Source organism: Temnothorax americanus, unplaced genomic scaffold (genome assembly GCF_048541705.1).
Source record: "Temnothorax americanus isolate GAGA-0224 unplaced genomic scaffold, ASM4854170v1 Scaffold9, whole genome shotgun sequence".
Lineage (NCBI taxonomy): Eukaryota > Metazoa > Arthropoda > Insecta > Hymenoptera > Formicidae > Temnothorax > Temnothorax americanus.
Window position 1 is genome coordinate 922,784 of NW_027509812.1, and position 16,632 is coordinate 939,415.

At 47.7% G+C, this 16,632-nt stretch overlaps 1 protein-coding gene across 2 annotated transcripts in view; it reads right to left on the reverse strand.

Moving 5' to 3' along the window:
* Fax (failed axon connections) overlaps positions 1–13,629 on the reverse strand; it is a 28,875-nt gene extending 15,246 nt beyond the window's left edge. The window contains exon 1 of one of the 2 annotated variants that reach the window (XM_077424929.1): positions 12,986–13,629. In XM_077424929.1, coding sequence (XP_077281055.1) covers positions 12,986–13,333 — 348 coding nt within the window. In that variant the 5' untranslated portion in view covers positions 13,334–13,629. The remainder of the gene's footprint in view (positions 1–12,985) is intronic. The other variant, XM_077424930.1, reaches the window with a different exon arrangement.
* Positions 13,630–16,632: the final 3,003 nt, after the last annotated feature.

Below are 16,632 nucleotides of genomic sequence, written 5' to 3' on the forward strand. Positions count from 1 at the left end.
AAAACGAGAATAGTTCGGCGAGAGCTGGAGGATACGACGCAGCGCTGATGTTCTATATAAATAGTCACGTGGAAAGAATGCAATATTGAAGAATTTGCCGACCCAACGTTATATTTCGAGCAAGGTCCGTGGAAAATCAATTGCTTCCAGTTAGACCTTTCTTTAGGAATTCTCCGAAATTCTGCGAGGCTACACTTTATTACCGTGATATCGTTTTCGGCACGAACACGTGCGCATGCCTTGAATTCGAGAGTCTCTCAAAAGGGGATCCCCCGTGGAGCCTCGAGACCACCCAAGGAACGGCTTTATCACGAGTTTGCTTTATCGGAAACGATCCCGAAGGGAGAACGTTCCGAGAGAGAGAGAGAGAGAGAGAGAGAGAGAGAGAGAGAGAGACAGAGAGAGACAGAGAGAGCCCCGTCCTCGCTCCGGTTTGCGATATAAATAATAAATCGCGGCGAAAAACGCGGGAACAATATACCCGCGTTTTACCTTCAGAAAACGGATTTACGACTGATTGTAAGCCGCACGACGCATTTTCCTCGACGACAAAGACGAACGTTACCGGAGACACGTTACCGAGAAGCGGTTCGTAACGCTCGTTGGCAACGACGATGCGCCGCCAGGCGCGGACTTTCGTGCGTATGAAATGTCGGGCGATTCGGGCTCACCTGTACCGCATCAGGTATAATATCGCGTAACGGGATCGATAATATCGAAGAACGCTATCGCGTTACACGCGGGGATTACGGATAAGATACATCCGCGCAATGATGTTTCACATGTTATAACGAATATTGCGTATTTATTTGAGAAAAACGCGACGCGCGCGCGCGCGAAGAAGACCGGCGAGTGTCTTGCATGTCGAAAAGGACGCAATCGAAGTTGCGTCGTTCGTAAGCGTTCAACGGCACGAAACCCGAGGAATTATGCTATCGCATGCGTGAATCGATCTGGCGTAACGGATGACATAAACACGATATTTGCCGATAGGCAAGATAAAATCGGTAATTATTGACACATTCCACTCTTGAACATATTCCTATATAGGCACGTCCATTTTTTAATAACGCGATCTCTCGAGACTGCGTAAATATTTCTAGATTTAGCATAATATCAGGGTTACAGTTATAATTGTATGTTGATAGACATTTTTATCTCGCTTCTATAAATATAGAAACAGAATTTAAAAAATGATAAATCCTCGGCACACGTAGATATAAAAAAACATTTGAAATTAATGGAAATTATGAACTAATCTTGGAATCAAACTTGGGCAAAGTATTTTAAATATTTTCATAAATTCAAAGTATTTTAAATAATGTTAATAATTAATATAAACATATTATTAATATTATAGATACATAATTACACATTATTAATATTAGCGTCTAATATTAAACGAAACAATGAGTGAGAATGACGGATAAATTTCGGAGTAATTCACGTAAGAGAAAGTCGCAAACGCGATTGAATCTTTGTGTCGCTAAATCGGATTCTTTTCCAGAAGTAAGAATGATCTCGTATGGAAATGGTGAAGTTCTCGAATTATCTAAACCGACATTCCGAGCGGGACTCCCAATGCGTATGACCGTGTTGCAATGGTTCTCGCGTCAGTAACTATAAGACTGAATTCCAGGATATACCATTCCGGTGAGTCACTGCTTCATGAATAATTGCGCCGGGTGACCGATCATGCTGGACGATAAAAACACGCGGCGCGTCCGCGTCGCGCTTAATCAGAATATACTCTGGAATCGGCTTAATTTACGACCGGCACTATTTGCTATGCATCACGACGACGCCTCATTACCGATCGCGACTGATTAGCCGCGTGACTTGGCGGCGGAATGCCGAGGATTTATCATCGAAAGGAATTTCAGCAACTGGCGCCAATTTATCATCGATCGCCGATCGCCACGATCGATCGCGAACGGCGAGCAAATCGCGGGCTGGGAGTAAAAAACAGTCGTGGAGACGCGAGGATGAGCGCCCATATTTGATTTCTCAATTGAGAGAGATCGAAAGCACTAAGCTGGAATTTTTATCGGTCCGACTTGCATTTATTGCGTTGCGACGCGACATATTCTGCGACATTTGTAATTTTTTATCACGTGAAAAGAGATATTTTCCTCGTTATTGAAAGCAAAACGGTGCGCATCAGCCTTTGTGCAAATGTATTTTATTTACATATATTTACACCGTTTCCATTTACCTCTCTTATTCGCGACTGACCGGGTAGAAAATATAATTATTATATCATAGATATTATACGCGCGAATATTTTTGAATATTTAGCATATTTTTGCAATCCCTCACTTATTCCGCGAATATCTTTTCTTCGATTTTATTCATTATTCAAATATATCATGTGTGTATATATATATACACTATAGTGTACGCGTATATCGCAGTAAAATATTTCCTTGTGATGTGAACACTGATCTTGTGAATCGAGCGACGCCACAGTATCTTGACATTTAACATTTAACATAGTCGCGTCTCGTAAACGAGAAAGATCATTTAAAGATTATCCAGAGCGAAAGTGACAATTTTTATTACAAGAACGTTCGAAGACTCACTGTAAAACAGTTCACAAGTGCGCTGTATATCGACAAGTGCCTTATTGTATGCAAATACCTTCACGGGAGAAAAATAAAGACTCATCATCCGCGGTCGGCATGCATAGCGCACGGCTCTGCACCGGGAGGAAAGAGGAAACGAGGGAGGAGCAAGGCGCGAGAAGTAATTCCGCATCAGTCGCGCGTGCACGCGAGATTGTTTTCTACCACGGCATCGGCAGCTCGTCAATATGTATCGCATTATTCCCGCACGCCGGTACGTCCGAGGGCTGTCCGTCTTGCGACATACGTGGCGGGCGGCGCCGCGGCGGCGACTCGCGCGCATCGCTATATAAAGTGAGTGCGTGTGCCTGGCGCACCGCATATACGCTCCTCTTTATCGCCGTCGTCGTCGTCGTCGTCGCGTCCTGCCACGAGAGGCACGCTTTATGAATACCGATATTTCCATTCTCCGCGCCCATCGTCGTCGTCGCGCTGCTCTGCTCCCGCAGCATCGAATTATTGACGTAAGGCGGCCTTTGGCACGCGCTCGAATAACAAACGCGATACCGAGAGATTCTTAAGGAGCGGCGAATGTAAACGCGGAGAGAGCGTTCGATAATGGGCGCGAACTTGACGATCGCACCCAATATCCGTCGAGATAAAATTTCGTATGATGAGATTCGTTTGCGTATTCTTGTACGCGAACCTCGAAGTTTTAACACCGTATGAGAGTAATTGGCGAATAATGAATTTGTAATCGTGGCGTTCTCCTTCCACGAAATTAGAACTCTGTTGAATTATTGCTCACTCATGTCCGTTTCTGCCGATAGGGATTAACTTTAATCTCGGTTTAACTTACTATTTATCTCTCTTTTTCTGGTTCTTAAAACTAGAAAAGGATAAAAAGTAAGAAGTAAGTTGAACCGAGATTAAAGTTAATCTGCATTGGTAGAAATTAGACTCACGCGATTAGCTGAAGAGCAAGAACTGGTCTATTTGCAATTTTGAACCGCGATTCTCCAAAAGTACATCCCTCGTAATTTCCCCCTTTATCATAGTCTGTAAAACTGTGTGTCTCTCCCGAACGCTTAATTGTTATGGAACAATTATTTAAACAAGGAACATCGTCGCGTGCAACAAATGCGCTTGTTATCGTTATGATACATGTGTGTGTGTGTGCGCGTGCGTGTGTGGGTGTGTATCGTTCGCTGATTAACACATTGAGTCTCGTTGCTGCATGTTTGCATCGCGATTAAGTCAACAATGGATGCTTACAACTAGCATTAAATGGCCCTTGTTTGATCTGCGTGAGACTCGACAGCTCTGTAGAGAAAATGAAAATAATTTTATCTCGTTGTTTCTGCTAATATTATACATTAAGATTAATGTCATTTCACGAAGTATCGTATATATTTAATTGTATCAGCTAAATTATATAACTCATATCAGTCGATGATAGCTGACCTTTCTATAAAACTTTGACAGATGATTCAAACTCATAAATCTGAATCAGCAAAAATTAAAAGGAAAAAAAAAAACGTTAAAAAATTGAAGTTATTTTTGCTGTCAGTACATCGATACGAGATTCTCGCGCGAAAATATATTCTACCGATTAAAACTCGCCTCTTTCCGCCGTAGATTTGATAACATAATTCTTCAATCGCGATTCGGTCAAGTTCAGTTTCAACAGACGCGCATGTTATAAACAGCATTCGAATCACAACACGATGATAAGAGATGTACGTAATTAGACACGTTAATTACAATCGGATTTGCAACAAGCGTGCGCGCATAATCCAGTCATAAAATATGGCGAAGTCGCAAACGCGCGTTAGAGAATTATGAAAAAGAATTATTATTTAACAAAATATCTGGGCAGCGAGCAAACTTAAATCGACGTTGAAAAAATTGGTGTCGATTCTTTCCGAACAAAAACATTGGAAAATATAAAACGATTATACCCTTCGCCTAATTTCGAGCGTCGTTTTAACATGATTTTAATTACCGTGTAAGGCTTACAGTTAGTGGCAAAAAGATACGTAACAAAAATCAAAAAGTCACGACGAACGACATACGTTTTTCACCCGTTTCGCAAAGAACCGAAAATATAGATCCCATTTTTCCGGTAGATATGCCGTATAATATCGTTAAAATTACGAACGCGATTACGGGATCATCGCTCTATCGTCCCATCTTTTTCATTCTGCAAGAATCATCGCGTCGTAAAACGACAGACGTTTGACGCGACAGCGCCGTGCGGCGCGTAATCTCTCGAAATCCTCGCTCTGTCTCGTCATCGCGTGAAATTTTATTTACAAACTTCCAACCTTGCGTTGGATTGTGTCGGATTGGCGAGCCTATGTCCGGCCATGTACGTACACGCGTATCTAATGACGCGCGTGCCGCGTGCACATGCACTCGTACGCGGGGCTACTTGGCGAGCGGGCACGAGCGGCGCGGCAGAGCAGGTGAGGAAAATATGCACCTACTTTACGGTTGAGGCAGGTCGCGGTCTTTTAAAGTCGCCGGAAACGTACGCGCGGCTAGAGGAGGAGAGGCGCGAGCGAGAGCCGGCCCCGTGTGTGTTCCTGGGCTTAATAGTGATGGGCGATGGGCTCCCCCCACTTCCTCCCGGGCCGCTTGACGTTTTCGCCTGCCTTTCGAAAGCTTCTCGGAAAGGCACCGTGGCCGATAATCGCGATCACACTCGCCGTTACTCGACTGCGCACCTTAAAACAGGTTGCGCGGTTGGAATGCATATCGGCCGCGTGTATCTCTGTATTACGTTTTCTTTTTTTATCTCGGGTAAAAAGGAAGGAAAGATGCCGTGGTTGCTCCCCTCCGCCGCACCCCAACTTATCGGGTGTCTTTTTAGCCGGAGCCTCGGCCGGAGCTCTTTTTTGGGTCGAATACAAATATTGATTTTCCCCTCCCCCCGATAGAAATCCGTGCTAATATTTTTCTTCTGTTAACGAGATACGTGAAATTTACAAAATTGACTTTTGATTAACAAAGATGTGTGATCGCGGCATGGAGTTCGCGATAGCGTTATGTATATATCGGTATAATTGATCCTAAATTGAATATTCGCTAACAGCGTGCAGTTGAACGATAACACATTCTGGCTATTCATTTTGCTTCTGTCGGCGTGTTTGCAATCGAAAAGAGGCAGCGAATATAAATCTAGGACATATAAATATACATATTCTCCGCGCGATTAACGCTAATCCTATCGTCTCGTTACGAACGTTACGCGCGATCGCGTGAATCGTAAGATCATAAACGGATGTAAAACGGGCAACTGTCCGTTATACTTATTCGCTCAATAACGATCTCGGCATCTTTTATCCGCGGCAATAAACCGCGACGCCTTCGGCCATCTTCGGCCCGCGAAAATTATTATTTCCATGTACCTACATAAAATCCATAACGTTCTTGTGCCCCACTCCGCGTGTATCTTCTCCCGGAGATATACACGGACGACGGCCGTTCCATAACGGTTAAACGTTCGGCTCATAACCGGCGGGAGCGTCGTCGTTTGAAGGAACGAACCCACACGGTGGGAAAAATAACGTCGGCGGCTTCTTCTAACTTAACCGGGAGAGCACTTTGTTTTTTCTCCCGTAGAATGCTGTTTAAATCCTATGAGTCAGCTAATTTCACGGCTCGTTAAGTTGCGAGCGACCCAGCCCGTACCATAACTCGGCCGGTGTGTTGATTATGTCCTTTACAATACCCTACGGAAGGAATTCACCAAGCATTGTGCAGTCATTTGTAGTTGTATGTACAGAGAAGTAGGCGTCGGTGTCGGTATTATACGGATTATACGGACCGCGTGCGTCTCCGATCGGTCTCACTTTTATCGAAAGTTTGCGCCGTGTAACTTCATCCCGGAAATAATCTGAATTCAAGATCGCTATTTTACGACGTACATGCTTCTTAAAAGCCTGATATTAAAGTTATCCTAATTATAATAATTAATTATTTGATTTTTATAGCCTTATGAAACGCTAATTGGAAGCAATTAATCTGTTGAACTGATTGTGAGATAACAGGTCAATCGCTTCTATAATTATCGTTTTACGGGAAAATAAAAAATCGAACCATTTAATTAGAGTCGTCGTGACATTGGCCTAACACCAAGACGTGTGTCAAGCGCGAACCACGATTATACACGCCTGTGCAATGACCGAAGGTCAAAGATGCGTGCGCATGGCAGCTGTACCGAGCGCAGCGGCCCCGAGAGCCCATCTCTTACGTCGCGCCCCGCGCCCTTTCCCTCCTCGCCCTTCTCTCTTCGATAACCTGGGACGAACCAGGCCGGCGGAAATCTCAGCGCGTAGTTTTCTTAAATTCCCGATGATACGCGGGGTGCTCGAAAATCACGCACTTTCTTCCGATTTTGGAATCTTTGATATAACGGAGTGATTTTTTTTTCTTTTCGTATAATTATACGAGAGCTATTAAAGTAATCTTGAGAAACAAACAAACTAAAAGAAGAAATATTCGCACGGAGCAAAATTGACGAATATATACATACCGCTTTATAATTATAAGTTAAATTAACATAGTAATAGTTGTAACTTTATAGTAATGGTTATAGTTATTATTATAAATTACAGAATTATACAAATTATACAAAATTTTAACGATATTCCACGAGATGAAAATCCTCCACAGCGTCGGAGATCTGCAGAATTGCTCTTCTTGCCGCATTTATTCGTTCTCTTGTTTACATTCCGGACTTGCCGAAAGATCTAAAAGAACTGCTACATCTCCGCAAGACGCGTCCTATGTTTTAGTCAGGCGACGCCGGTGCGGTGGGAAACCCGGGTGACAGACGGGTGCGAAACACGTGTGAACACGCCGAGAGGATCAACGGGCGGATGCTGCACTTAATAATTTGCCAATTGTTTCTACATCGTAACGCGTTATTAGCCGGTATACAAACGTTTCGCGCGCTCAGATGGAAAATTATTTTCTTCTTACGCGTCACGATTGCGCACGAAATCGTTTCAGCGCCTCCACAGCCTCTTTTCCATTTCTCCCCTCTCGTCGTCGATGCTTTTGTATCTCTTTAAAGTGCCTTTCTAAATTACTCTCCCCTAACAAATGGGATTTCGATGCCTTGGGAGGCCGCGCCGAGACGGTGAACGAACCTCCCGTAAAGATATATACGCTTGACGTAATCGGATGTTCTCGGCGCGCTGGCTATCGAGGACGCAAAATCCTCCGTTTATCCCGCGCGCGCGCGCTGTTCACACAACGACCTATCTAAATCCATTCCTCAAATATATACTCGCTGGCCGCGGTCGCCGGGATATCGAAAGCCGGGAACGCGGAAGCGAAAGGAATTCGCGCGCGCGATTTCATTGATTAGCTCCTTTTGCTCAGCGGAGTCGGAGAAAAAGCGGACAAAAGCCAGCCGCATTCCTCGAACGACAGTATATTAACACACATTTTAACGTCGTCCTCGGCCTTTCCGCGACGAAAGTCTGAAAACGTTTCGCTTTTCTCCTCGCACAATGACCGTTCGACGAACAGCTTCGTCAACGCGAGAGAAAACGCGCTTCACCTCCTCGATGCATTGTCTCGCTTATTGGAAACGAAGGAACGAGAAGTCTCGACGCTGTGTCCTCGAGAGAAATGCCGATCCCTCGTGCCTAACTCAAAACCCTCGAGAATTTCTTGCCTCTTTAATTTGTGAAAATCTTTTAAAAATATATTAGGTTTTACCGAGAGTTTATCCGAGATACCTGCGGCGCAAGGTTACACATTCTTCTCTCGGAGAGATAAATTTAAATACGAAACTTGGATGATGAAAAGACCGTTCGTTATTCGGAGATAAAAGAAGGTCTCGCATCCGGATATAGGACAGGCCCCCCGTTATCTCCACGGGTCACGGAGAAACGGTGTCGTTCCAGTTATACGAGATATATCGATGCCGAAACAGAATCGAAGAAACGCGCGAGGAAACGATAAAAGTATTTTTCTTCGCAAAACGACGTTGGATCCGTTAGGATGCGCGATAACCGTTAGCACGTCCGAAATTGACCGGGCTGGCCAATTGATCTCGACCATTCCACCCGTTATTTGTAGCTATCTAATGATTAGTTCAATAGGAACTTCCTCCGTATTACCTGCGACCTCTTTTCTTCCAATTCTACTATTTTGCGATCGGAACGGGTATTCATTGGGAAAATACGGCGAACGATATCTCACGGTACGGATATTACGGCGAGACAGCTGATGCCACTTCTCGGCAGGCAGTTATGGTTCACGGCTAAATTGATCGAAGAAATAATTAACTGACGCGCGGAGAATTATGTTCTTGGATGCTAAAAACGTTTAAAAGGAACTGTGTGTGCGTGTAGAAAAACATTTAATTAATATATTTTCAATCATAAATATTAGAAGTCAAACAAAAATATAAAGTTTTTAATACCGAGACGACCAGATACAGTTTTTAAACGAGCCAATTAAAAATTAAAAGGCAAGTTGAGCTTCAGAACTGGAAGAGAGATAACAAAACTGTGCTACGCAATAATAAACTAGAGATACAAAGCACTTCGCGTCAAATCGACGATATCGCACGGAAAATAACGGAATTTTAAAGAAATATATCTAATTGGCTTTCTCCTCGAAGGGGAGACGCAACAACTAATTACACTGCCGTGTTATTATCTTCGTTCTCATTACATTGAAATGAGTAATAGCTTCTAATATCAGCGCAAACTCTATACGCTATTTATAGCGGGCCATAAATGTGCAACTGATACGATATACGATTCCGATTAAAGTCGGAAGTATCAATGATAAAGCTATATTAACCACACTTTAACGTTGAACGAATCCTTTGTTCAGATTAGATACGACGGGTATATCTCGAAATAAAACATGTATCGATGGGAATCGCTAAGTTTTTCTCTCTGGAAATCGATCTCTAATGTAACTTGATACTACCATCGAAAGGAGTTAGATTAGATTAGGGACATTTCTTTGAAGGAAGTTCGCTCGAAAAAATCGAGAAAAACTCGCGAGCGAAGCGTTCCTCGGTTTAGCTCGGCCGCGCGAACGGCAACTCCTCGCCGCCGCTCTCTTCCGAAGAAATGACGTTATGTTCAACAGATGTCGGGGTAACGACTCGAAGGGGTAGGCAACCAGCGACGATGTAGAAGACAAATGTGTCACGAGGGTCGATAACCAGGTTAGAGATCACCGGCGCGGAATTCCGCGCGGAGTTGTATATAGCTACGGAAAATTTATGCTCGATGTTACAATACGAACAGTTATACGCCAGATTCTCCGCTGCCGTTCAGGTTTTCATTTTTCCCCTTAGCGCAAAGTATTTCAGTACGGCGGAATATTTATTTAATTTACGAGATGACGGGGGAAATTTTCCTGATATTTTAATCTCGCCGCGTTCCAGTATAGATACGCTCCAATAAAGCTTTAATTTGAGATATAATCGCAACGATATTTATACAGTTGAAAGATAATTGTAAAAAACGACAGTCATAATTTTCCGTCGAGGAAAACTCCGCGAATCGCTCCAGGAATCTGCGGTCGAAAGGAAACGCGGGATATATTCGCGATATCCTCCGCGCGTATCACGAATGGGTACATATACGCGTCGAGTCGCCGCTGGTTTCGTACACCGCAGGCCTGGTTTTCTACCGCGCGGTCGTCTTCAATGCGAGACACGTGAAGTTTCGAATCCACGTCGGCCGGAATCTCGCGGCTGGGTGATACGTCCCGTATGTGTTATACACGCAGCCATTGGGCCGCGGTAATGAAAATGTGAGAAGCCCGTTAACCCGCGCCGCGCGCCGGCTCCTATGAGCCAACGATCACACAGCAGCCGACAATGAGGATACAAAAGCGCGCCCGACGAGCGAATTCTCAATTGGCCATTATGCCGATCATTAGCGATGATTTTCGCTCACAATGTCGTCCTAATGAACCGCGATAATTAGGCGCGCCGTGTGGGGCGCTATCGCGCTGCCGCTGGGAAGAATTGGCGAACTTTCGCGCGAGAAAGCGTCGCGGTCGTCAAACTTATGACGAGAGCGACGTGCGAACAATTGATTTTTTCGCGACGATCGATTCGCGATATCCCCGCGAGTGCCCCGCTTCGATCTTCCGAGTCCGCGAAACGACGATTTACAGCGGGAAAGAAACCGATTGTGCGATACCGATCGTGGTGATCGGCGTGCCGAAACAAGCGCCGCGGCCGTAACGATTCCGGCGGAATATTGGACGGAACTTTCGTCCGAGATCGCGTTTTCCTATACCTCGTCTCTCGGAGAAGCGAGAGATGCCCCGCTTTCTATATCAATAAAATCGCGCAGCGGAAAGAAACGGCCGATCGCCTTACCGCGTACTCGCGAGCAACGGATATAACGAGAACAGACGTTACTCCGAAATTGCCGCGTCAAATTCCCGCAAATTAACCGATCTTCTCCTCCCGATCGAAGGTGGAGAATCTATCTCGAAATGTTATTTGTCAATTTTTTTGTAATTTAATGTCAGGGTGCTTCCTACACTGTTAAATATTAAAGGATGAAATTTAAAGCGATACCTTGAGTTAAATAACATATGCTAGGCCTGTTGCCCAGACAGCACGTGTCGTCTAAAAGACGTCGTAAAGACATTTTAGAAATCTTTTAGACATCTTTTAGACATGCGTGCCATGCTTTTGAACTAGTGCGATAAGTTAGAACGAAAGAAAATATATTTGTTTCATTCTAACTTACCGCACTGGTTCTGAAGTGCAGCGAAAACGAACAGGCCTGCTATGAATTTATAACGAGATTCTTTCAAACGTGGATGAAACTTGATATCGCAAGAAGCGTAACAAGTGAATATTTGCGCAACTGCCGAGATGTTAATGTTACGTTATTAATATTTTGCATCTTTCCGATCTTTTTGGACCAGAAACATGGACGACGCGAAGGTATCGTCATTTCCATTCGTACATTTTCATCATATTTCGTCCTACAAATTAGCTTCGACCGTAACAAGTCACAATTTGCACAAAGTATTGTGTATACTTTCGTCAAAAGGGTCATCGTTGCAACTTAAAAAATGTTTAATTACAATTCTCCGGGAGACGATCAGTTTGTCCGAACCGAACTCTCCACTTTTCCACTGGGTCTACGCCTAGGTCGAGGGCACCGCTCCGAAAGTTGACAGCGGCCGCCATTTTGAAGCGGTCCGCGCGAAGGCCGTCTTTACGCGTGCATTTTTATCGCGCGTCGCAGCGGGATAATTACGCTCGCGACGTCGCGACGCGCGCTCCGAGCGCGTACGGGGGAGATTACCTCGACCGGAAGAACGTATAATACATACGACAATCCAAAGAGAATGAAATCGTTCGAAAAGAGAGCCGACTAAATATAAAAAATCGCGACAAGCTCCTTTATCTCCACGACAGACACCGTCGTCCGTGTAAATTTACTCGCGTGCCGAGCGCGTTGCGTTTCTCCCAGTTGGATTCACGCCGAATTAAAACTCGGGGACAATCGCGAGAGATATACATTATAATTAGCGAGCACACACACGCGCGCGCGCGCGGATGTGTAAACAGGCGGTCCTTCGGCGGTCAATCGCGCGTCGCGACTCGGCGCTTCCTTCGTCCACACCCCGATTATTATATTTCCCTCCTGAGCGCGAAATGCCGCCGCGGGCGCGTTCGTTGCGTCTCGGGGGCACCAGACGACAAGTAAATCACCCCCCCTCCCCCCCCGCAGCCGCGTCGACGCGTTCCGGAGCCCGGATTCCGACCGGCCGACATTACCAGCCGCGCGCGCGGATTAAATCGCGACGCCACGTCGGCCGATCGCCGACGGGGGGGAGGGGAATTTAAATCGCTCTCTCGATTGTCCCCGGCGGGACCGGGCGCGAGGGCGATTCTACTCGCTGAACTCCCTCTAATCGTGGGACTGGAGACGAAACGCGCTTATATCTATACGATCTCGACTGATTATACAATTTTTGCCGGTTTGCGAATCCGGCGGACTTAACCGATATTCCTGCTCCGTTTCTCCGTTCTCCAAAAAGATAGCGCAATCTCGTCACGCGGTGTTACATCATTTACATCTCGAAAACGCCTCGAGGGGTATACGATCGACCGCGCGCGCCGGAATTCCGCCGTACACGGAGTAAAGGAGAAAGAAACGACACACGCAACACACAGTGCATTGGGATAAAGGCAATCGATCCTCCCTCGCACCGGGAGTGCACGCAGGCCGGCGACCGGCAGGCGGGCAAAAACGAACGCACGCACGCACGCACGCACGCGAGAGAGAAGACGCGAGGGGACCAATTTGGAGTCCGCCGTCGTCGGAGTTGAGTCTCAGGGTGAGAGAGGGCGGGAGGGTGGGAGGAAAGATGCTCGCTTAAAAAAAAGAGGCACTCACCTCGTACTTGATGCCGTTCAACCGCAACCACGTCTCCACCTTGAGACCGTACGGGGATAAGGACGGGAGCAGCGGCGTCCGCGGGAACTGATACAGATAAACAACGTCCTTCTCGTAGTCGGGGTGGTGCACGGTGTTGGCCTTCGCCGGCGCCGCGGCCGCGGCGGCGGCGGCGGCGTCGTCGTCCTTCTTGCCGGCGGCCGCCTCGTCCTTCTTCGCCGCCGCGTCCTTCTCCTCCTGCTTGTTGTCCGGCGGCGCGTCGTCCTTAAGCGCCTCCTTCATCTCCTTCACATCCTTGATCTCCTTGCCCTCGGGCCCGTTGTTCTCCGTCTCGGTTGCCATCGTCATCCTCGCTTAAACGCTGCTAGCGCGTCTCTCTGTCTCTCGACTTCTCGACTCCGCTTTGTCTCTCCCTCTCTCTCTTTCTCTCTCACACACACGTCGGTCCCCTTTTTGCGGTCCGCCTCGGGGCTAGTCGCAGGGGTCCGCTCCTGCACCTCCGAGATCTCCGTCGGTGATGCCCGGCCTTCGCTAATACGATCGCGCGTTGCACTCCGGTCTCTCTCTCTCGAGCCTATCTCGACGGTAGCGCGCACCACACAAACCGTACACGCCAAGCACTCGTCGCCTCTTTCCGCTCGCCGGCCGGTTCCTTTCCTTCTCGCCGCCGCTCTTGGGGTCCGCTTACTCCGCGCACTCCGCTCCCCTTCCGTCGCGCCCTCCCGCGCCGTGCGCGCGACGGCCGCGCGCATGCGCAAGCGCCACACCCCGTCGTGGCCGACATATTTAATTGGTCGGCCACCCCTGCCCGTACGCGCGCGAGAGAGACAGGACGAGGGGAGAGAAAGAGCGCGCGTGCGTCTTCCCTTCCCCCCCCCCCTCTTCCGTTGTGCCGGAATACTCCAGGAAAGTCGTGGCAACGCCGCCGCCGCCGCCGCCGCCGTCGCCGCTGCAGCGGTTAGCGATGGCTTCGAACAGGGCCGAAAGGGCCATCGATAAGTACCTTCCGCTCGAAAGGGACGGCGTGGCGGCGCGCACTGCGCAGGACTCTGTTTCCAAAGCAAAGGGACTCCCTGGCGGGCACGGCGAAAAAAGGACCTGTGCCTGACAAAAAAGAAATAGTTGCCGAGACAAAATGACGGGTAGCGAGGAATTTTAACCGCACCGTGCCTCTCTTTTTGCTTCAAAGATTTGAATTCCATTGGAACGTCTGAAGGATCGTTTTTTGGACAAACGTCGCGTCTTTCTTGCCTCCGTTGCCTGAAATAGCATTAAAAAAAAACGGAGCGTGAACAAGAAAGAAAGAGAAAGGAAGTATGTGCCGTACCTTTGTTCGGCTATCTCAGCTAACTTCACGGCAAACATATATCGCGAATCTCCCCGTTTTACGCGCGCCTCGAACGTATAAAGAGGCGGCCGCGACTCGGCCCCCTCCGGGTTCCTAATCACGCTCCTGGGGTCCATCGTCCTATCGACCGGGCACGGAGGATCGTTCCCGAGGCGGAGAGCCGAAAATCGGATCGGTCCCATCGCTCGCGCGCACGTCCCGGGCCGCGCCGATGCAACGCGTGCGCGTTGCACAGCGCTGCGCCGCACGCGCGGAAACGCGGCAACGCCGCGCGTGGCGAGCGGCGCAACAGCGAACCCCTTTTCACGGGTTACTTTTTTCCATATTCTCTCTCTCTCTCTCTCTCTCTCTCTCTCTCTCTCTCTCTCTCTCTCTCTCTCTCTCTCTCTTTCTCCGGCCGATGGACTCTATTTGAAAAACTACTTGCCGGAACTTGCGCCGTCCGCGGGAGCGCAAGCTCGGCCCGGCCTGTGCGTCCGACGCTCTCGTCTCTTTTCTCGACTTTATCTTTATCTTTGTCGCATTCTTTCTTTCTTTTTCTCTGGCTATCGCCGCCGTCCAGCTGGAATATCGTTTCGAGATTGTGTTAAGCCTAGAGATTGGAATTGCACCCTCGCGCGCGCGCGCTTCACCTCGGAATTATCGATAGACCGGGGGAGACGGCGGACGTGCGCGCGATCGATAGGTGCGCGACACCCTTCCGACGGGACGTTTAAACCCTTTGCGGTCTTGCGTCGTCGTGGCGTGTCGCGCGCGCGACCGACGGGGCCAGAGCCCCCCCAGCGGAGAATTCTGCGCGTATCTTTTTCTTTTCCTTTTCATTGTCTTGCTCTCAACATTCCGGGAAAAACGGCGAACGCAATTCGCGCGGCGTGGGAAGCGCGTTTCTCCTTTTTCCGAAACGCCATGAATGGCCGAATGAGGGGGGAAAGAGGGGGAGGGGATCAATTATCGCGGCGTTTCGTAACGAGGGTTAACGACCGTGAAAACGAAAAGCGAAAAGGATGTTCGTCGATCGTTCCCCTCTTGACTTTTTGCTTGATTCCGAGCGTCGTCGAGCAGCGCGCGCGTGAATGCAAAATTCGCGCGGGATATTTTCCGGGGCGGGGGGGGGGGAAGGGGGCCGGCGATCTCGCGTCCGTCACGGGAAGGGATCGATACGAGAGTGACGATTCGGGGTAACTGTGACGTCGGGTAATTAACCGGTTGCCTCTGGGCAACGTTATACATCGAGCCGCGCACAATCGAGCCATTGTTGCGGCCAGATGCGGAATATTATCGAGAGGGGGACGGGGGTAGGAGGGGGTGGGAGCTCGGGGGGAATGGATTTTCTCGAACGACGAAAATTCCAGATAAAACTCGCGCGACGCCGCGACGGTGTGGAGACCGTTGAAGAGACAATGCTGTTTTATATAAACGCGACTTCTCTATTATATTAGCGCGGTCAATCTCGACCGCGCAGTCGGATATTAATTTTCACACCGTCGCGTCGGGGGAAAAAGCGGACAGAAGGCAAAATACGAGAGAGAAAGCGATAGAGAGGAATATATATAATCGCTTATCGACTTTTCTTTATAGACAGCGAGAAAATGTTTGTAGAAACTATCGTTACTCGAGGAATTCCTTATTTTCAATGGACTGAACCGCAGACGGTTATTTTCTGACGGCATTCCGGCTTTGTTGAGATAGAGAAGTTCTTTTTCTCTAATCGCGCAGCGACTTATTGGCATAGCGCGATCCATAGATATCTTATCGATGCCTGGAAGTAACGGGAGACAATTAACGTCCCGGTCCGAGTAACCAAATAAGACAAAGAAATACCGAATCACGAAGTCACTGACGTTATCACACGATGAGTGACGAGTCACGAGGCAATATTGACTTACTGTTAAAGTATTTCTACGCAATTTATTTGTACGTAAAATTTGTTTGTTAATGAATTCGTTCGCGTAACGGAGGCTTTACATCGTTTTCCTTTACGTTTGGAAACGAAATACATTGTATTACACGACTTACGCGCGATACGCGATATATTAAGGTAGATAGTTACAAAAGAACATAAAGATTAATATTGTACTGAAAGCGACGTGAAAGTTCCACGGTCGCGGTGACATATGGCAAGAAATTAAAACGAGTTGCATACTCGAGCTTCTCTCTCTCGCGTGCGACAACACTTGAAAATCGATTCGTCTAAAATGGGGCTTTATAAGGGTGCACCCTCCGCGCTTCTCTCTTCTGCCAGTTCTGCCCCCCTCCGGCCCCCCCTCTTTCCCGGTAGTGCCGGTGGCGCGAGAAAAAA